Raw genomic sequence first — 23,027 nt, 5'->3', positions numbered from 1 at the left:
GTGTATTTAAAAGGTAGGACATATACTGGGGTATTTTACATGTCCTGATAATGAAATACTGCTGTAGGAAGTACCATCTTCCTTAGCATGTTACCCCCATTTTTACCTGTATGTCAGCATGTTTTTGCCTGTCTCACTGGGATCCTGCTGGTCAGGGCCCCAGTGCTCATAGTTTATGGCTTAATGTGTGTGTCTGTATAGTGCTTGACTGTGTCACTGAGGCTCTGCTAACCAGAACCTCAGTGCTTATGCTCTCTCTGCTTTTAAATATGTCACTGTAGGCTAGTGACTTCATTTACCAATTTCAATTGGCACACTGGACCCCCCTAATAAGTCCCTAGTATATGGTACCTAGGTACCCAGGGCATTGGGGTTCCAAGAGATCCATATGGGCTGAAGCATTTCTTTTGCCACCCATAGGGAGCTCAGACAAACTCTTGCACAGGCCTGCCATTGCAGCCTGCGTGAAATAGTGCACACACTATTTCACAGCCATTTTCACTGTACTTAAGTAACTTATAAGTCACCAATATGTCTAACCCTCACTTGCTGAAGGTTAGGTGCAAAGTTACTAAGTGTGTGGGAACCCTTGCACTAGCAAAGTGCCCCCACATAGTTTAGGGCCATTTCCTGGGACTTTGTGAGTGCGGGAATGCCATTACACGCGTGCACTACATATAGGTCAATACCTATATGTAGCTTCACAATGGTAACTCTGAATATGGCCATGTAACATGTCTTAGATCATGGAATTGGCCCCCCATTCCAAATCTGGTATTGGGGAGCCTATTCCATGCATCCTGGGGGTTCCAGCATGGACCCCCAGTACTGCCAAACCAGCTCACTGAGGCTTGCACTGTAGCTATAGCAGCTGCCACCTCACAGACAGGGTTATACCCTCCTGGGGTCTGGGCAGCTCAGTCCCAGGAAGGCAGAACAAAGCATTTCCTCTGAGAGCATGGTGTTACACCCTCTCCCTTTTGAAATAGGTGTTACAGGCTGGGGAGGGGTAGCCTCCCCAGCCTCTGGAAATGCTTTGAAGGGCACAGATGGTGCACTCCTTGCATAAACCAGTCTACACCGGTTCAGGGACCCCTTGTCTCCTGCTCTGGCGCGAAACTGGACAAAGGAAAGGGGAGTGACCACTACCCTGTCCATCACCACCCCAGGGGTAGTGCCCAGAGCTCCTCCAGTGTGTCCCAGATTTCAGCCATATTGCTTTGCAAGGCGTGGGACACTCTGGAGGGCTCTGAGTATTCAGTGCCAGCAGATGACGTCAGGGACCCCTCCTGATAGGTCCTTACCTGATTAGGTAGCCAATTCCCCTCTCAGGGCTATTTATGGTCTCTCCTGTGGGTTCTCTTCAGATTCTGCTTGCAAGTTTTCTTCAGCAATCCTATGCAACTACTACTTCACCCTCTGACCTCGGATCAACCGCAGCCAGCTCCAGGAACCTCTGTAACAGCAACAAAGTATCCACAAGGGATACTTTTCTTCTGCAACTTCAGCTCCAGCCAGCAACTGCAACAGTTTCCATGGTGTGCACACTCTGGGGACTCCCTGTCTTCACCTTGCACCAGAAGGACCAAAGAAATCTCCTGTGGAGTGACAGAGTCACTTCCCTGCTCCAGCCGGCACCTTCTAAGACAACGACAGGTTCTCTGGGACTCCTCTCTTGATGACGAGCGTGCTCCTTGTAACACAGGTGGTGGACCCCTTCGACACAGACTGTCCTAAGGTCCAGCTGTCCACATTTGGAGGAGGTAAGAGCTTGCCTTCCCCGTTTGCAACAGTACCCCTGTGCAGCATGTCATCTTCACCTCCTGAGGCTTCTGTGCACTATTTGCAAGAACCCTTCATGCACAGCCTGGCTCAGGTCCCCAGCACTCTATCCTGTGACGCTCAACTCGCTGAGTTGTTCTCCGGCGGCATGGGACCTTCTTTTGTAGTGCTGCAGCAACCAGAATTTGCACCTTCTTTGTCCCCGTGTCCTCGGACCTCTGTGGGTGCTGCCTGGTCATCTTTGGGTTCCCTCCAGTGTTGGGAGCCCCCTCTGCCTCCTAAGTCTGAGTTGAGGCCCCCAGGTCCCTCCTGGGTCTAGGCAGCGCCATTTTGACACAATCCACGACATTGCTTGAACCAAGGCTTGTTGGACTAATCCAGCCCTACAACTGGCCTGCATCCAACATCTCCATGTGGGGCATCCTTTGCATCATGCAGGAACCCACAGCCATCTTCTTTGGTGCTCTTCTGCAGACTTCTTCCAACCGGAGAATCCTCTTTTGCACCATCTTCTAGGTTGGCAGGGGCTCCTGTCCTTCCTGGAATCTTCTGCGACTTCTGGACTTGGTCTCCTCTCTTTACAGGTCTTCAGGTCCAGGAATCCATCATTTGTTGCTTGCAGTCTTGCTTGGTTCTTGCAATAACTCTATTCATGACTTTTAGTGTGCCCTAAGGAAACTTGCAGTACTTTACTCCTACTTTCCTGGGCTCTGGGGTGGGGTATTTTACCAACCTTTGTGGTTTTCTTACACTCCCAGTGACCCTCTAAACAATACACTTGCCTAGGGGGGAATTTGTGATTCGCATTCCACTTTCTTAGTATATGGTTTGTGTTGCCCCAAGGCCTATTTCTTCCTTTTGCATTCTATGGTATTTTCTATTGTTTGCACTATCCTATGACTATTTACTTACCTGATTTTGGTGTCTAGTGTATATATTGTGTATAATACTTACCTCCAGAAGGAGTATTCCCTCTAAGATAATTTTGGTCTGGTGTCACTAAAATAAAGTATCTTTATTTTTGGTAACACTGAATATTAGTACTGTGTAACTATAAGTGGTATTGCAGGAGCTTTGCATGTCTCCTAGTTCAGCCTAAGTTGCTCTGCTACAGCTACCTCTATCAGCCTAAGCGGCTAGAACACTACTACATTTCACTAATAAGGGATAACTGGACCTGGTATAAGGTGTAAGTACCTATGGTACCCTCTACATGCCAGGCCAGCCTCCTACAACAGCTCACAACCCACAGCCCCACACACCTCAGTCACCATACCCCCAGACACCACCACAACACCCACAGACACATCCGCCACATTAGCTGTTGTTTTTTAATATCTGACTTTGTGGGAAGTGTTGGTCACCCAAGACAAGGGTAGATGTTCACTGTATGGATATGTTGGTGTTGGTCCAATTGGTGTGTCATTGCATTGTGTTATGCTTGCTAGGGTAAGTATTTCATCTTGTGCTGGCCAATTTCAACATGTATGGTGTAGATTTGTCCCCTGATATAGATTGTACTTTCTTCTTATGTGTGGGAGCTAGAGTTTTGTTTGTCCACACATGGAGGGTGTTAAATTGTCGTAGCTTCCTTTGGATTTGACTGACCATGTGTCAACTTTAATGTGTGTACCTTACAGCTACATCATCTAGATGTTTGGACCATGCTGTTGCTGTTGTATGCTTTCTTGACTTGCACTTACACATTTGGCATCTAGGCATATCACTTGACTCAAATATTGTTTGTCCCTAAGATATATGAAGGGTCAGTTCCTATGCAAATGCTGTTTTAGGGGCATGTGCAAAGTAAAATGTGTCCATGAATGCTCCTGATGTCGCCATCACTATAATGCAGGTATTGTTTGCATTGTGAGCTTTGGATATTCGTTTCACAACCTATTGTGCATCGATGAGCAGCACCTGCGGCAGGACATGTGTGTGATGGGCTCCATGGTGGCACAGGTCATGTAACACTGCCTGCAGGTGAGTTGCTTCCTTTATGCTTTCTGTTTCCACCTGCTGGGATGTGGTGGTTGGACTGCCACTATCACGCTGGCGGTAGGCAACATCATAATGTTTCCATCCGAAACACCGGCTCCATCGGCCTTTTTGGCCTGCCTTGCCACTGTGGTAGTCTGCCCGCCTGGTGATGCTGGCGGGACTGTGGCAGTCTTCCCCTATGGGACTGCCAGCATCATAATACTGTGGTCGCACTACCAAGCAGATGGCGGTCACACCGCCGCCATGGTGGTGCACAAAATGCCAAACTCGTAATGCGAACCTTTGAGAATATGTAACATTAATTTCAATATGTAATATTAATTTTAAAGCAATTCCACACAAGTTCAGAACAAGCCATATTAATTTAAACAGCAGTCATATTCATTTAAACATGCCTTGAGTTCATTTTAATATTTGCCTAATTCATTTCAAAGCATGTTACATTTATCTCACAGTTTCATTTTCATTTCAAAAAGTGTGATATTCATGTTACAGAATGTCATATAACTTTTGATGTGGGCCATATTAATTTCATCAGGTGTCCAATTCATTTCAAAGTGGCTCATATTCTTCTTGGGGCGTGTCCAAGATGGCGACCGGGTCGGACGCATAAATCGCAGCTCCGACCCGGCCTAAAATAATAATCCTCTACAAAGACCCTTGACCCGCTGTGGGGCCGAGAACCATCCCCCCCAGCCGCGAAACCAGCGTGGCGGGGGCGGCGGCGAGCGGAGCGGCGAGGGAGCTGCCTGAGGCGCTGGGCTCGCTTCTGTTCTGTGGGGCGCTCGGAGCGGCCGTTACCGCCACGCGACCGCATTGAACGGAGACGGGGGTCTTGGCCGGCTGGCACGCAGGTTACTGGCACTGCCGGGGGCCACGGACGCGCAGGTGCTGTGGGCCCACCGCGATCGGCCTCCACGCAGGAGCTGGTGGTCTGAGCCTCCCCTCAGCCCTCGGCGAGGAGCGAGAGGCAGAAAGCAGGGCTCGTAGTGAGCAAAAGTGAAATTGCCGACTCTCTCTGCCCCAGTTCCTGCCATTGTCGGAGGCCCTAGGATGTGTTGACATGCTCTCGGAGAGCCTCGGGCGCTTGGGGCGCTCGGCTCGCTGCTGATCTGTGGAGCGCTCGGAGCGCTCGGAGCGGCCATTGCCACCACGCGACCGCGTTGGGCGGAGACCGAACGCTGACTGCACTAAAAAGGAGGTGCGGTTGGAGCTGCGACCGTGCGGTGTGTCGGGGATCCCTGTAGGCGGTAAGTGGCGGCTTGTTTGCGCTACTGCTTTGCCTCGGGGGCCTCGCTCCATTGATACTGCGGCCGGCAGTGGATACGACGGCTGCACAGGCACTACATAACTCTCCTGTACTCCCCTAAAAAACCAGGTGGCTACCAATCATATAGAAAGAAGGACAATTGAAAGGCTAGCCCAGGCTTTAACCACCAGTGGCTGTAGCCGCAAGGGAACAAAACAGCCCATCACACTAGAGGCAAACAAAGAAAAGATAAGCCAAGCTGGAAGACCAGAGAAAAGATAATATTACTTCAATGTAAGAAATCAACAGGAACACAACTAGCAACAAACTGTAGGAGTGACTGTCCCAGGAGGCGCCTACCAGCAAGTGTGAGGTAGGAAAAGAGCGGACCGCCTGACACCCTCAAGCGCTGAAGCGCAGCTAAACCTTTCAGTCCCATTTTAATCACGCCACCAGCATCAAAGTACCTAGCCAATGCAATAAAATCAAGCAACGCAACGTTAAATCCAAAGACCAACAACAGCATCGCACAAAAAACACCTAATGGGAAAACCAAAAACTCCACGAGCGCCCCCTGGAACCATGGACTCCACTACGCCGCCTCTATCTTCCGGGGCCTCAGACACATATCAAGCCCTTCAGAAAATGGAAGGGACATTGCAAACGCACTCAGCACAATTCGAAAAAGTGCTACAAGCCATACTCGATACTAAAACAACCTTGGAGGCGAAGATTGGCTCAATCACAGAAGATGTTAACTTGCTCCGCACGGACCAACAGGCGCTGGCAGAAAGGGTCGCTGAGCTGGAAAAAGACACGTTGCACCTAACGCCATCTATGCGTGAGGTTAAGTCACAGCTGGGTGCTATAAAAACAGAAGTTGAGACACTTAAACGCAGAGCCGAGGAAGCCGAAGGCAGATCGCGTCGAAATAACATCCGGTTCGTGGGATTTCCGGAGCGCGTCGAGGGCCAGGGCACAGAACTCTTTATCGAAAAATGGCTGACGGAATCGGTATTGAAAAATAATGTCCCAAAGTTCTTTTCCATAGAGCGCGCCCACAGGGTCCCGGGCAGACTTCCACCACCGGGTGCATATCCACGTCCCCTCATAGCAAAATTACTGAACTACCGTGATAGAGACCTTATACTGCAACTATTCCGAAAAACAGGCCCAATGTACTTTGAGAACACGCAAATAACCGCCTACCCGGATTTTACAGTAGAGGTACAAAAAAAACGAAACTCATTCTACCTGGTCAAGGAGCGTTTGAGAGAGCACAATATCAAATACTCCTTATTGTTCCCCGCTAAACTTCGCATACAAGACAATACCCGCACTTTATTCTTCTCTACGCCTGAAGACGCATGGACATGGCTTCACGCAAAAGGTCTAGCTGACCCACTTCCACCCAATGATAAAAGCCTACCTCCAAGGGATAAACGCAGACCTCGCAGTAAACATGATAACAAACCTACTCCTGAACAATCGCGAGTTGAAAGATCGCTATTGCTACAGTCTACATTGCGATTTGCCAACGCATCACCGACATCCTTATCTGGACAATCAGAAACAGATCCTGACCCAGAGTTAAACTCCGACTCGGCGGAGTCTGCCCGCGGCCCCAGCCTTACTCCACGTACAGCAGATGACATTTGTTAAATCTTTTCCCCTGAAGATAGGAGATCGCCTCATCCGCTACTCCTGTCTAGATACTTCCATAGTTTGTCATCACAAAATTACTTTCCCTAACTCGTGTGGTCGGCTTGCTGCCGCTCCTGCTCGGCAAGGATACCAATATGCGCAAAATGGGCCGGGTCTAAGACACTCAACCACCTGCAGTCTTGGATCACCCCCGCTCCATATGGACCGTTACCCTAATTCGACAAGTTTTGTTTTCTTCCTGTTCTTATCGCAACTGCTGCTAAGTATAGTAGATTTTATAGTTGTAGTCGAATGGAATGTTTTATTGTTATATGTATTGACATGTACTATTTACAGAGCGTCACAACACAATATATACCTAAGAGGCAGGTCACACACCCCAGTGACTAGGAGGCTAATTGATAAGTATGCGTTTCTAAGGACAAAGAAATTCAGGTTTACGCAGCCACAGGCGATATCCCCCCATACTGACTCACTTAAATTCCATGGCATCCCAAAATCAGCGCTATACCACACACTATAAAATTCTCACATGGAATGTAAAGGGCATGGCATCCGCAAGCAAAAGGCAACGGATTTATACATACCTCAGGAGGCACCAGATACACATAGCTATGCTGCAAGAAACCCATCTAGTTGAGTCCTCGCTGGCATATACCAAAACAAAATGGAAAGGCCAATTATACGGGACCACCTTCTCAACATATGCTAGAGGAGCGATAATCTGGATAGCCCCCGGGGTTCCATACACCATGTCCCGCACGCAATGTGACCCAAACGGGCGGTACGTGGTACTGGAGGGTACTTTAGACGGAATCCCCCTAGCCCTGATAACATTATACACTCCTAATACAAATCAACAAGACTTCCTCAAGGCACTGGGTAGCAGCATGCTCAGCGACCCCGCAACAGATGCCATATGGGGCGGGGACTTTAACTGCGTTCTAGATATCTTGAAAGACCGTTCTACCCCTCCATTAACTCACGCCCCGGCTAAACGAGCATCGCTTGACCTGGCAGATTGGGCATCTAATAATAGGCTAAGCGAAATTTGGAGAACTTTTCATCCCACACTACGTGAGTATTCTTTCTATTCACCAGTGCACAAACTTCATACCAGGTTAGATATGTTCTTCGCTACACCTAACATAATCCCAAAGGTAGCTACATCTGGCTACCTAGCCCGTACTCTATCAGACCACAACCCACACTACTCTACATTGGTCTGGGGCTACATCCATGCCCGTATTCCAACATGGCGCCTGCAGCCAGACGCCCTGACTGACCCCCCTTTTAATACTGAATTGGCCACATGTCTGTCGTCCCATTTCTCTCTAAATAAAAACACAACATCAACCCGAGCAACTGAGTGGGATGCCCATAAGGTAGTAATTAGAGGGCATTGCCTGGCAGCATCTGTGGGCATTAAGAAAATGCTGACCACAGAGTTATTAAAATTAGAATCTGAAATACATAGGGCGGAGATCGAAGTCTCAACAAATAATACCCCACTAGAAACACTAATCTCACTGAAAGCAAAATACAGAGAAACGGATGACAGTCTTAGCAAGCATGACTACAGACACTTCAAAACGAGACAACACGCCGAGGGGGACAGATCGGGCAAACTGCTGGTGTGGCTGGTGCGTCAATCTCCGCAATCGTCACCGATAGGGGCTATCAAATTACAAACAGGAATAGTGGTTAACACTCAAGCTGATATTAACAAGGCCTTTTACACGTAGTATTACTCGTTATACCAATCCTCTATCCCCCCTGCAGAACAACAGCTGGCTGAATTTCTAGCTCAGATCCCTCAAAATTCAAATATTGCCAATAACGCTGACATTCTAGACGGCCCCATTACTATTGAGGAGCTTCGCTTGGCCCTCTCCCAGATGGCGCGCGGCAAGACCCCTGGCACAGATGGTCTACCACTAGAATACTATAACTCACAAAGCACTCACCTACTGCAACCCTTACTAGAGGTGTTTAATGAAGCACGAAATAGAAAACAATTACCAGACTCTATGAGGGAAGCATTAATAGTGGTCCTACCAAAACCGGGACGAGATCCACTGGATGTTAGATCATACAGACCACTCTCTCTTTTGAACTCGGATTGCAAACTCCTAGGGAAAATACTAGCAAACAGATTGCTCCCCCATTTGCCGCACTTAATACACCCCTGACCAGTCGGGGTTTATCCCGGGTAGAAACACCTTTCTTAACATAAGGCGCCTAATCCGTATCATGCAAAACACCACTGACCCAAATAGTGTGACCGTGTCACTAGATATAGAGAAGGCGTTCGACACACTAGGTTGGGAATATTTATTCCGCACCCTCAAGGCGTTTGGCTTCCAGAGTGGCTTTATCAGCTGGATTGCTACACTATATTCTAAACCAACAGCCCGAGTTAAAACCGGCCTGGTAGTGTCGGAAGCCTTTCCTGTAAATAGAGGAACCAGGCAGGGCTGCCCGCTTTCTCCACTGCTTTTCGCAATAGATATGGAACCACTCGCAATTAAGCTCAGGGGATGCGCACAAAGATGGGGCATACGGGAGTTTGACACATATCACATAATATCATTGTACGCAGATGATGCCCTGATTTACTTGCGCAATCATTCTGTCTCCCTTCCCGGGATAATGCGCATACTGAATATGTTTGCTCTTGTCTCTGGCTTACATGTGAATTGGTCTAAATCCTGTATCTTCCCTCTTACTTGTCTGCCCTCTGTACAGCGAGCGTCTCTCCCCATGCATCAACTACCATGGACACACCAGACTTTCAAATATCTGGGTGTTCAAGTATATCACTCTATGTCAGATTTAAGGGAAGGTAACATAGACAGGCTGCTTCGCTCCACCCGAGGCTCCTTGATATTTTGGAGTTCCTTACCTCTATCGCCAATGGGCCGGACAGCAATAGCCAAGATGCTAATATTACCGAGATTTTTATACTATTTCTCCGCACTTCCGGTGATCTTGCCGCGTTCGTTTTTCCACAAAGCGCATTCCCTATTAACTGACTTGCTCTGGGGCAGAGACAGACGCAGAGTAGCTCTAACTACCACACACTATCCACAAGAAGAGGGGGGCCTGGGCATGCCGAACCTTGAGCTGTATTATGCAGCAGCCCAACTTCAGTGGGTCACTAAATGGCTCAATGAACCATCCAATACAGAGTCCATAGCTATAAGGGCTTACACAACCCCAACATCGACATTAACATTTTTACTAACGGGCCCCTCTCATCTACAACATAACACTCCCTTACTGGACTCGGCCAGACACTGCTGGAAGAGATACGTACAGGGCAAAGGGCAGCCCCTCCCCTATTCTCCCCTGCTCCCAATACCACAGCTACCAGGTATCCAGGCCCTAACTTCTCATCATGACGTATGAGCGGTTAATACCCTGAACGTAGGAGATTTTTATTATGACTCCAGTGCAGTCAAGTTTATGGACTTGATGGCTACGGAGGTAATGAAACCGGGTGCCTTTCTGACATACAATGCCATAACTAATCTTCTACGTCACATATGGGGCTGCGGTCACAACGAACCAAAAGAATCTCCCCTACTTACTGCAATACTCTCTATGAGTGAGGCAAAACGCGCTGTTACCAAACTATATAAAATCCTTCTAGCGGGTAGCTGCAAGGCCCTTACCCAGGTCAAGCACCGCTGGGACATCGTCCTTCCTGCACCAATTGCACAAAAATCCTGGGGCACAGCCCTTAGTTCGATTAAGTTTGTATCTCGCAGCTCCAGATTAAGATACACGCAATTCAATTATGTGCATCAAGCATATCTCTCCCCAGCTCGTATTCATAAAATATACCCAGGCGCTAACTCCATATGTCCGAGATGCGCTACCCCCGCAGCAACTTTCTACCATATGGTCTGGGAATGCCACGCAATTAACGCTAGCTGGAACCGCGTCGTTGCTACAACCGCAGACGTGGTAGACCAGATATTAACCCCTACTCCAGTATCTTGTCTGCTTAACATACGCCATCGCACAAAAGGAGATAAACATATCCACAAGTTTGTGGATCTGGCATTTGTGACATATAAACGCCTGATAGCTACACATTGGAAGGCCCCAAATGCCCCTTCTCATTCCCTCTGGCTGCGAGACCTGCACGATTACACACTGGCGGAATCTCAAACACTAAGGCAATTACAAAATAGAGGTCAGACACAAGGCGGGACTGAAAGCTGGGACCTTTTTGTAGTTAGAATTGAATCCAGAGATGACAAATATCCACCATGAGAAAATCCCTTTAACACTCCTGGGACACGCTATTACTAAAATTAACCATAACAATCAAGTTTGTTGAAAAAAGTCCCATCCTACTGTAATGCCATGCTTAACCCATAACTTATTTTCCCACCAGGCGCCCTTTGCTACTGTAAGCTCCCTACACCGCAGCGCATACATAGAAATGAAGCCCTCAATGCCTACACAGATATACGCTCTCAGTATTATATTTGACGCTAACATACATATTTAAGAATAATAACCTTTATGTCAAGTGTTATTTGTTATATAATGTTAATTGAAAGTCAGTACACTAAAATACAGCTATGTTGTACAGCGTAATGTACAAACGTTAAGAAAAGCACATGTAGTGGGAAGCCGGGCATTCTCTCACCAAGCATTATGTACTGTACTGCTACTCTTGTACCCTGTTTTGTATTAAGCTTAATAAACAGATTTAAAAAAAAAAAAAAAAAAAAAAACGTGTCATATTCCTTTCTATGAATGTCATTCATTTCAATGGATGTCATATTCACCTTAACACCTGTCATAATAATTGTAACACGGGTCATATCCATTTCAACAAAGGTCATATTAATTTCAATATATGCAGCATTTATTTTGCTGTGTATAATATCAATTTCAAAGCACAACATATCCATTTTGACAAGTTTCCTTTTCATTTCAGCATTGGTCATATTCAGTTTGACATGTTGAATTAATTTCGGTGGAGCTCATATTTGTTTCAATGTCATATTCATCTTAGCATGTGTCATATTTCTTCCAATGGATGCTTCATTCATATTAACACATCTTAATTTTAACATGAATCATATCCATTGCAACATATATCGTAATCATGTCAATTTATATCATATCACTTTCAATGCAAGCCATATTCATTGTGATAAATGTCATGATCATTTTAACATTACTCGTATTAATTTTAAAACATGTCAAATTAATTTCAATGAAGGTTATATTTATTTCAACATAGGTCATATTCATTTTAACGTGTTATATTCTTTTCAATCAATGTTAAGTTTATTTCAATGGATGTCATATTCATATTAACAATTGTCATATTAATTTTAAGATGCAACTTATCAATTTTAACATATATCATATATATATATATATATATATATATATATATTAATTTGAATATGTATCATATTAGTTTGAATATTAATTTCAAGGCGTGCCATATTCATTTTAACATATCTCATGTGAATTTCAGCTGTGGTCATACTCATTTGAAGACATGTGAACTTCAATTCAATGGGGTTGCATTACTTTCAAAACAAGCCATATTCATTTTCAATCATCTCCTATTCATTTCTGTGTCTCATATTCATTGCAATCTCGGTAATATTAATTTCAACACATTTCAAATTCATTGCAACATGTTTAATGTTCATTGCAATGTACATTGTATTAGTTTCAATGTGCATTGTTTTCTTTTCAGGATATAATATATTAATTTCAATACTTTATATTATTTTCAATCTGCCATATTAATTTCAATGTATGTCATATTTCTCTTGGCATAAGTCAATCATTTCAAGAAATGCCCCATTCTTTTTGGTGAATATTGTATTCGTTTCAGTGATTGTTTTATTGTTTACAGTGAGGGCCATATTAATTTCAGTATGATTTATATATATTTCAGTATATTTTTTATTTAATTTGGTGTGTGTGTTATTCATATTAATCACTAAGTAGCATATTCATTCTGCCATGTTTCATATTTGTTTTGGTTCAATTCAGATTCACTCTGCAGGGTATCATAATTATTTTGACACATAGTACATTCATTCTGGTGTGTGTCATATTCATTTTGCAGCACGCTATGCACTTCAGGAGGTGTCCAATATGGGGAGCTGTAATTTTGACATGAACGGCTTCCCATAGCTGTCTTAATGTGGTTACAGTTTTAAGTGCCATGCGGTGTTGCATGTGACATTATGTGCTCGGTGCCGTGACACCAGGCGGTGTCGGGTTTCCATGGCTCAGGGAGCCGCTTCACGGACCTTGAGCATATGCCCGCCTTGGTGTGCCAGACTAACTGTGAGTCTGGACCAGCCCGCTGTTACCGTGCGCATGCTTAGCACAGAGCACCACGTCTGAGCAGCGACAGGGCTGTCAGTATAGCTTCTCTCCTCTCTGCAGTACAGTCTGTGCACTGGGGTGTCTCAAGTGGCACTTACATGCTAATTCTTGAGTGGGATAATGGAAGCAGGAAGGTAGCTGTGATTGAATTTTTATATGTACCTCCAGCCCAGTGCGCTGCTTCTTCTAGCCATGCAGCTCTGCTTGGATGAAAGAAGCAGGCTTTGCTTCACTCGTACTAGATGCTTTGATATGAGTGCCATCTCTATATTATGTTTGCAAAGACATTAGTTTGTATAGGGTGTTGTAATTTACTTAAGTGCTGCTTCTGTGACGCCGCATGTGGGATGTTGGACTTATATATGACCTGTTTTCTTTTGTTAATTGAAAGTTATGTGGTGCATCGGGAACTGTGACACTTGTATCTTTGGAATTGCGGGTGTGAAAACCAAGCTGTGTTGGTGTACCACAAATACTTTGCACAATTATAGCACCCGAACTTCCTTCTCATCCGGATTGTGATTTATTTAAATGATAATGCTTCCTCGGCACCATGTTTTGATTCAGCCACTTCTGTTGGCACTGTCACCACCGCCCACCATGGTCCTGTTATGGGACGACACCTATGCCCAGTTTAGCCTAGTGTCCTGTGATTATATTCTGTGTTATCTCCAGGGCCACTGGAATTAAATGGCACGAAAAGATGACATTATGAGGCAGGTTTGACCAATTTATGTGGCAACAAAAGTCCTGTTATGAATTGACAATGTCAGTAGTTCTCACTCAAGAAAATGCGAGACGTACTCCATTGCAAATGCTTATTTTAATATGGCCAGCCGAGCATAGAGCTAATAATGCTATTACAAACTACTAATCATGGATTCGCCACATTACTAAGCTCTACAGAACATCTTCAAAGAAACAAGATTTTCCCAGAAAGCTATCAGAAAATATAGAGCACTTAAGCAGAAAAATTGATAATTTACAAAAGAAAATATGTAAAGTAAAAGTGGCCCAATATACTATTTAAATCAGACCTTGTCATGTGGACAGAAATACTGACCCCGTTATTTAATGAATGCTTAATGACCAATGAAATTCCAGACTCATGGAGAAGTAGTATTCCACAACCGATATACATAAATGGCAGGCATGGAGAGCCCATGTATTACTGATTGATAGCTCTAGTGGATGTTTTAGCAACATTTTGTTGCTAGCAGGTGGAAGATCTGGCGCATGGGTTGCAAGGGCAAACCTAACACCTATCAACCAAACTGGGTTTCAACAGTGTGCACGTACTCCATCTATTCTTCTGGCTTTGTCAGTAATTACAAAGGGAAGTAAAATTAGTTAAAACGCTGTATGCATGTTTCTTTTATTTAAGATCAGCTTTTGAAAAAATACCAAGGCAAATATTACAGCTAAAATTGGCTCATTGGGACAATACGAATAATCTCTTGCACCCACCCGGGTGAAAGTTGAACTGGGTTATGGCACCCGTAAAATATCAACAACGTATGTGCTCTAACAGGATTGCGTTTTAGCTCCTGCGTTATTTAATTCATATATGGCAGACTTAAACAACGGCCTGAATAAGCTAGTCTCTCATTCACCCAGGCTGGCAAATCACACTTTAACCACCCTTCAGTATGCAGACGATATTGTCCTAATGAGCCATACTGCAATTCAGGCGTGGCTCTTCTGCTAGGACGGAGGAGCGTCACCCCCACCAGCAGCAGCAGCTGCAAACCTTTTACCAAAAAACAATAATAAACTTTGAGAGCAGCGCGTGGTGATGGCGTCGATACAGGTAATTTTTTCAAATTATTAATAATTCCCCCCACCCCGCGCGTGCCGCTCCGCCCCTTTTTAGCATCGCGAGCCGCTCCTGCTGCAATTGATTTTCAGAGGTTAATTATGGTGTTGAGAAGCTATATCCAAGATAGCAACCTGGAAATGAACGGTAAAAAGCATTTACAATGCAATGGGTCTCACGTTTGCTCGAGTTAGAGCTATTAGCGTTGTAAATTCCTAACTGGACTTTTCTTGCCACATTGATTGAAAATGAAAAGTAAAACAGTTGACATAAACGAGCCGATTCAAAACATCATAGCCACCATGAGTCTGAGCACGAAGGAGAGATACAAACGGCAAAAGAAGTTCGCTCGCAGTCAAACGTATTGGCAAACGTGCAATTATCCATGTAACAGGGTCGATGACCAAGGCAGTAACAAAACTGTGCCAAAGAGGAACAAACATAAAGCATTTACCAATGATAGCAAAGGATTTTTGAAAGGCAAGCCCATGAACAAGTTATAGTGATAGGCGTGCGGTAGGCGTGGTTAAAAACCCACAGATAGTTTACAACACATCAGAGCGCTTGCACGCTCGACCTAAAAACAATGATGGTGACTGTTGCTCAATACCCTAAAAAAGTTAATATTTTGTATATTGATAGAGAGAAGGTACAAAAGACAAAGGAATATAACTACCTCTGAGTCACCCTTAACAGTAACTTTAACTTTAAGCCTTACTTTGACAAAGTGAGAATAAGAGCGAGACCTGTACTAAATGCTAAATTTCTTCCTTCTTTAAAACAAGGGTCAGAATTCTTATCAGGTAGAGAAGCTAACCTGCTCATTACTCTTGAAGTCATTTTACATAGAACACTTTTTTGCCTACAAAAAACACAATGCAGGCTCATTTAAGTCGCAACTTAAAGGAATTTGGACTATCGAGTCATCTATATGCAAGAAAGGGTACATTTATTAAATTGTGCAGATAACCGTTTATGGCTTTAAATGGTAAATGTCTCATTTGAGAATACAAGGTACCAAAGCTCGCAACGAGAGAGGGAAACATTTAAACACAACTCTATCAGCATTGTAACTTTGGGAGAGTTGGGAGCACCCTATGACAGATGCCTGCTTTAATAAATTAGTAATAGAGATGGGTAGAACTTGTAGATTTTCAAATAAAAACACCCAGCGACTCTGCAAAATTTCACCAACGGGCATAAAATATGCATGTTGCGGTGCAATTTAGTGCCAGTAGCATGAGCAGCACTGAATAATCAGCACAAACGGCACCAAGCGGTGCACAATGGCATTCGCCAATTCGAGGTGATTTTGCTACTGCTTGAGTACAAAAATCTACTTGAGTGGCAGCAAACCTACTTGAGAAGCAGCCCTCTAACCACGACCGTCTGCATTAGAAAATGGCGCTGGGGAAGCCAAATCTTGCTTGCGCTCACATTTCTTTAGCCTTGAGGGGAAACATTCTGCCACTCAGCGATTGGCAGAATTTGACCACAAATACAAGAGTAACTTGGAGTAGCGAAATTCTGCCAATTCTGCATTCGGAATATTTCACTTCGCCCACCCCTAATTAGTGAACAAATGAGTTAAAATATTATGGGGGCAATTATGACCCCGGCGGTGAGTGTAAATGTGGCGGTAGTACCGCCAACAGGCTGACGGTAAATACTGCCACATTATGAGAATGGCGGGTTCGCTGCACCCACCCAGCCAGCCACTTCTCCACTGATACCGCCCTGGCGATATCAATCTCCAGCCCAGCGGCCGGCACAGTACCGGAGGCATTATGAGCCTGCCTACCACTATGGTTTTCGTGGCATTACCAATGCCACGAAAACCAAGGCGATAGGCCCTACCGGTGACAGGGAATTCCTTTCCTGCCACCGGTAGACGGCTCCCCGCCAAAACACACCTGACAACCCCCCTCCATCCAAGTACACACTAACTCCCCCACCGACATCCAAATACACCCCCAACCTCCAATCCAAACACACACACCCTCCACCCCCTCTGATCATCACACACACACCCCCACCTCCTCCGATAATCACACACACCCCCATACACGCACACACCTGCAGATACAAACCACGCATACACCCAATCACTCACACTGGCATACATGCATTCATGCATGCCTACTTCCAGACATGCTCGTGCACATTCTTACACAATCACTTACATGCATACAACCACGCAAACAACACAACACACACAGATGCATTCACACATTCACTCACACATTCATGCACACACTCAGACACACACACCCCCCTGCCCCCTCCCCTCTCACTTGTCGGAAGCCCGACTTACCTTGCGAAGGAGGTCTTCTGGCAGGGAACGGGAAGGGGCACTGCTAGTGCCAGCAGCACCCCGCCAACAGAACACCGCCAGGCCGTATTACTTGTCTTAATACGGCTGGTGGCGTTCTACTGTCGTGGCTATGCTGGCAGTGTCAGCGCCACCTTACCACCGTCCGCTACCATGAACACAGCCGGATTTCCACCTTTCTTGTGGCGGAAGTCCGGCAGTGCTCATAATATGTCGGACGGAAGGGAGCCGCAGTGGCGGTATTATGGCGCCCGTCATCGCGGCAGTATGTGGTTTTTACCGCCAATGTCAAAATGATCACCTATATCTGATTTAAGACAAAGATTTGCTCCCAAAAAGGGGTTTGGGCAGTGACTGTGTTGTATGTCAATTTACTTCCGCAAAGTTATTTGAGTCTACATTTTCCTGCACAACTTAAGTTAACTTTGATGGCATACAGACTGGGCCACTTTCCCACAAAGGGTTTTACACCAAAGTGAAAAAACTACATGGCCAACCCTAAATTGCAGGCTCTGTGGACACGTCCAAGTCAATTTAGCACATATTGTGCATTTGTCATTTTACATTTGAACTACTGAAAAAGTTGCTACGCTTTTACCTTGTGAGAACTTGTCTGCAAGCTTTGAACTTCGATGCAATATTCAAACTGCGAGAACACACAACTCAATTGTAAATTTGTCAAATATATGGCCATCCATAACCCCATTTAGCTATAACAAAAGAAGCATCAATTGAACTAAGCAATCTGGTATTGTATACATGTTGAAACTTTCTTACTTCAAATAATTGCTTTTAACAAAATTGACACGACTGATTGTATTTTATTTAAACTGTTGCACTTTATTAACAGATTCCACACTTTAAAAAAAAATCTATACTTTTTATCTATGAATAAATGTCTTTTGTAATGATGTTAACTTTCTATACAATAAAGGTTAGAACTATGTGGACAGGCTGTGTCATTGTTTATTCTTGGTGTGGCAGGTGAGTTCCGTGTGTTTGAAACTTTGTAGGAATATTTGAATTTCTTTAACTTTTACCTAAAAATGTTTTTTACATTTTTTAAATGATATTAAAATAATAACAAAAATAAAAAATGAATGAACAAGTTACTTATTCTCGATAACCATTGTTTGAGAGAGACTCTATCTGCTTGCAGAAACTACAACTTAGAATTTTCCCCAGGCCTCAGACTGGATCCAGATATCTTGAGCAGTACCTCTGCTCACTGGTAAGTTCTGTCAATCAGCTCTGGGTTGGTGTCGCCTGCATCAGAAGTGACCTTGTGTGCCCATATAAGCTCCACCCCTGCTTGCTGACATCAGTTTCTTTTGTGACTATTTCCGTGCCAAAAACACTGAGCCATATTAAACCCAGTGTGCATATTCTAATTAGATCTTTAGGGTGAAGTGCTCAGTTGGAAGAGTGGGAAGGACGCAAGGGTCAGTGAAGAATCTGCAGTTATATAGAGTCTCTACCAGAAAAAGCATTACTGAAGGTAGGTAACTGATTGAGACTTTGAACCGCATATTCCTCACCTTAGAATAGATACACAAGCAATACCTCCAAGGAGAAGGCTTGCAAACTGGTCCAAACCAAAAAGTCCTAGAGACCGAATGGGCAAAATGCTGGTAGTGCTTCCTGAACATGTGTAGTGATGCCTATGTGGCAGCTTGGCAGATGTCCAGGATATGTACCTCTAATGCCAGCGCAGTAGTAGCCTTCTTGACCGTAGTGGAATGGGCCCTCAAAAGCTCAGGATGCTGCTTTTTAGTGAGTGCCTACCAGATCTTAATGCAGAATACAATCAATTGCGAGATGGTCTGCTTCTGCACAGCCTTGCCCTTTTTCACTCCAGTGAACCTGATGAAGAGCTGATTGTCCACCCAATGGTCTTCGGTGCAATCAATGTAGAACAAAAGAGCTCTCTTTGGGTCTAAGTGATGAAGTCTCTCTTCTTCCTTGGAAGGATGAGGTGAGGTGAAAAAGGTAAGCAGAGTGCACTCTGACTGACATGAAAGGGGGGTACAATATCTGTCAGGCAAGGATCACAGGTCCAGGAAAAACTGATGTAAGGAGGGTGGGCTGACAGAGCTTGAAGCATTCTCACTCTCCTGGCAGATTTAATGGACACTAAGAAGACCTTTTTGAAAGTCAAAAGAGACAGAGGATGGCTCAGAGGGAGAACACATCAGAAATGTGAGTACCAGACTGAAGTCCCATTGGGGGAATCTCAAAGGTAAAATGAGGAAACAAGTGCCGCAAACCTTTCAGAAACTGAATCAAAACAGGAGACTTGAACAGAGAAGGTTTGACTGGCAACTGCAGGAAACCCAAAATGGCTGACAAGTAACCCTTAGCAGTGCCCTAGGCAAAACTTTGTGGGACTAGTGAGAAAACAAACAGCATCACCTCCGACAGTGGTGCAGAAAAGAAGTCCACAAGACGTGAGGAACACCAGATCACAAACGTATCCCATTGGCAGGCGTGTATCATTTTAGTGGAGGAACACCTGGAGGCCACAATGACATTACAGACCTCGGAAGGAATATTGAAAACTCTTAACTGACCCTGCTCAATCTTCATGCATGAAGATGGAGTGTACTCAGGTTAGGGTGCAGGAGCCCGCACTACTGCTGTAACAGGAGATCCTCCAGAAGGGGCAGCCTAATCGGAGGACCAATGCGCAAGCTCAGGAGTTCAGAATACCATACACTCCCTGCCTAATTTGGAGCCACCAGGATGACATGGGCCCAGTTAGTCCTGATTTTCTTGATAACTCGGGGCAAGAGTGTATTGGCAAAAAAAGGTGTACAGGAGTCCCGAGTTCCAGAGGTGCTGATATTGCGCATCATTGGCAGTAACTAACAGATCGAGCCAAGTTTCTTCCCATTCTTGAAAGAGACCTTGTGCCACCTCTGGGTGTAGTTGCCATTTGTGGCCGTAAGGCATCGACGGCTGAGTTTGTGTGCCCTGACATTCAAGGAGTATGCCAAGTGCTGTCCCACCAGGGAAATGTTCTGGTGCTTCAGCCTAGACCAGAGAAGCAGAGCCTCCTGGTACAGGATTCTTGACCCCACCCTGTTCTGTTTGTTGAAATACCACATGGCCGTGGTGTTGTTCGTGAACACCTGAACCAGCCTCCCTTTGAAGAATGGAAGGAAGGCTTTTAGTGCTAAGTGGATCGCTCTCAGCTCCAAAAGATTGTCCCAGGCCAGCTCTACCCTGCTGCTGCATCGCTGTCTCCTGTTTGCTGCCTGATTCTCACTACCTTATCCTCCTCTACCCTGTTTTCTGAATGTTTTCTCCTGCTTTCTGCCTCATTTTCACTGCTTTCTCCCTCCTTTCCCTCCATTTTTGTGAGTGCTTTCTCTTGCTTTATGCCTAATTTTCACTGCTTTCTCCCTCCTTTCCCAGACTGGAGGCAAGCCCGTTCATGCCTGGACCATGCCCAGTGCCCCCTGGCTCTTCCACCCCACGAAGATACACTACCTCTGACCTCCAAGCCCTGGACCCTAGATGCACCAACTACCACTGCTGCTGCACATCCCGCGTACCACCAGAGGACTGTTCTCCTGCTGACACAGCCACCTCACCTTCAGCACTGAAGCAACCAATGCACCAGACACATTGAACAAGGTCAACACAACACAATTTCAGTGCATCCTACTCAACACACGTTAACTAGTTAAACATGTCACCAATGTCTGGTACACGATCTGCTCCCTCACCCTGGATGTCATCTTCCTCACAGAAACCTGGCTCAACCCCACCTCTACACCAGACATCGCCCCCGCCATCCCTGAAGATTACAAGATAACACACTAGGACTGAACCAACAAGCACAGAGGCCCAATTGTCTCCATCTATAAGGACACCATCCACTGCACAACTTCCCCTGATGACCTGACACCAGTAATTGAACACTTCAACCTCCAACTCCTCACAGATGGAAAAAGCACCATCAGAGGCACCCCTGCTTGCAGAACACCAGGACCATTCCCCAGCTTCTGCAACGTCATCCTGGAACTCATCGCCCCATAAGCAATCAACTCTGAGCACTACATATTCCTTGGGGACCTCAACTTCTACCTTGTTGATCCCAGCGACCCCCACTCCACCGACCTCCTGGAACATCACCAACCCTACCGATATCGCAGGACACACACTTGATTCCATCTAAGTCCTTACTTCCAGCGACAGAGTCAGGTAAATCCAGACTACACCGCGCACCTGGTACGACTACCACAGTGTACACTTCACCATCTCTGGACCCAGATACCCCAGCAAGGTGCCCCCTCAGATCCACACGAAGAAACTGGAAAAAGAGACCCGTGGAATGACACTCTCCGCTCCCACCTCCAAGACTCTACACACAACCCTGAACAAGCAGCAAAGAACTTCCCCCAGTGGATCACAAAATGTGCTGATACCATTGCGCGCGTCAAGACAAAGCAAAAGAGCAAGCTGGTTTGTCAAGGTACTGCACTCCTCCAAATGCAACTGCTGTCAACTTGGAAGGAAATGGCGCATCAGCAAAAAAACAGAAGACCCAGTGCGTTCAGGACCATCCTCAAATAGTACTGCTACCTCCTGAAAGAAAGCAAGAAGAACACATTAGCAGACCACATCAAAGCCTGCACAAACCACAGCAAATAACTCTTTGCCATTGTGAATGAGTTTACCAATCCCACAGCAACAAAGAGCGACATCACTCCCTGCCAGGAACTGTGTGACAGACTTCTTCCATTACATTTTTTTTTTAAACAAACTTTATTGAATTACACAAAGCAACTACACATTGCAATCATCGCTGATCATATTTCACATTACGCTTTTCACATTCCATGAAGCATGACTATACTTCTCATCATGGTTTATGTGATTACATGTTGTAGTGTAGTTACATAGCATAGTTCTGGTAATACTCCTACATTTAGTAGGAACATAATTTACTGAATAACTAACACCACAAAAAGGAAAAACGACCCTGTCCCACCCCCCTTTTACCATGCTGTTTACCTCTGTGTTGATGTAATCTTTCTTGTTGTCTTTTCCATTGTGTGTTACTGTGTCCAGGACCAGACTATGTCACAACTGTAATTGTGTGTGCTTTTTATCAACACATTATGAATGTGTTCTGCAAGTCCTGTGTGCATGTCAGGGAGAGGGAGCCCCAGCGCTAAGATTGATTGCGCATGGCCATGTGTGTAATGGTTATGTTGTATTGTTATGTTTATGTGGTCGTTGTGACATCAAAGAAGTCCATGGTTTTGAATGTTTCTAATATTGCAATCCATTCCAATGCAATGGGCTTTTTTCCTCAATCCTCTGTGTTCTTCCCAGCACTGAGCCAAACTCCCCTCCAAACCCCATCTCTCCCCCTTCACCCATCCATGGTTGTAGTTGACCCATGGTCGATAATATCCCAAGTGCAGTGGGAAGGCCCATTAGGGATATGTTTAGGGCATAGGATAGGGGATTATTTAGTGTATCAGAGCACCATTTTTTCAGTATGCCAGCGCAGTTCGCAATAATCAGGGCCTTTCCTTTGGGATTTTGGATCCCGGACAAAGCAAGCTGTGCAACCGGCCATGATCTCCAAACAAGCAAAGGCAGCAGGCTCATAGAAGGCGCACCTATCCCTGTGTGTTCCCAAGTGGATTGTAAGCAAAAAGTATATATTAAATCGTTCCCCGTTTGCACCTCAACCAAATCACCTGCTGCTAAGGTGTGAGCCTTTTTAAGGAAAAAAAGAGAGGGAAAAAGCATTAAAAAAACACAATGGTGGTGCACCA

General features: G+C 45.2%; 1 protein-coding gene across 6 annotated transcripts in view; it reads left to right on the top strand.

The window, feature by feature from the left end:
• The window catches only part of CDK6 (cyclin dependent kinase 6), a 609,297-nt gene that overhangs the window by 538,964 nt on the left and 47,306 nt on the right, over positions 1 to 23,027 (top strand). The window contains exon 8 of one of the 6 annotated variants that reach the window (XM_069211656.1): positions 18,389 to 18,460. The exons of the other annotated variants lie outside the window; for them this stretch is intronic. Coding sequence (XP_069067757.1) covers positions 18,389 to 18,460 — 72 coding nt within the window. The remainder of the gene's footprint in view (positions 1 to 18,388; positions 18,461 to 23,027) is intronic. 6 annotated transcript variants of the gene reach the window in all.

Source organism: Pleurodeles waltl, chromosome 10, assembly GCF_031143425.1.
Source record: "Pleurodeles waltl isolate 20211129_DDA chromosome 10, aPleWal1.hap1.20221129, whole genome shotgun sequence".
NCBI lineage: Eukaryota > Metazoa > Chordata > Amphibia > Caudata > Salamandridae > Pleurodeles > Pleurodeles waltl.
The sequence above is the reverse complement of the archived record's forward strand: the minus strand, read 5'-3'. Positions and strand labels throughout refer to the sequence as shown.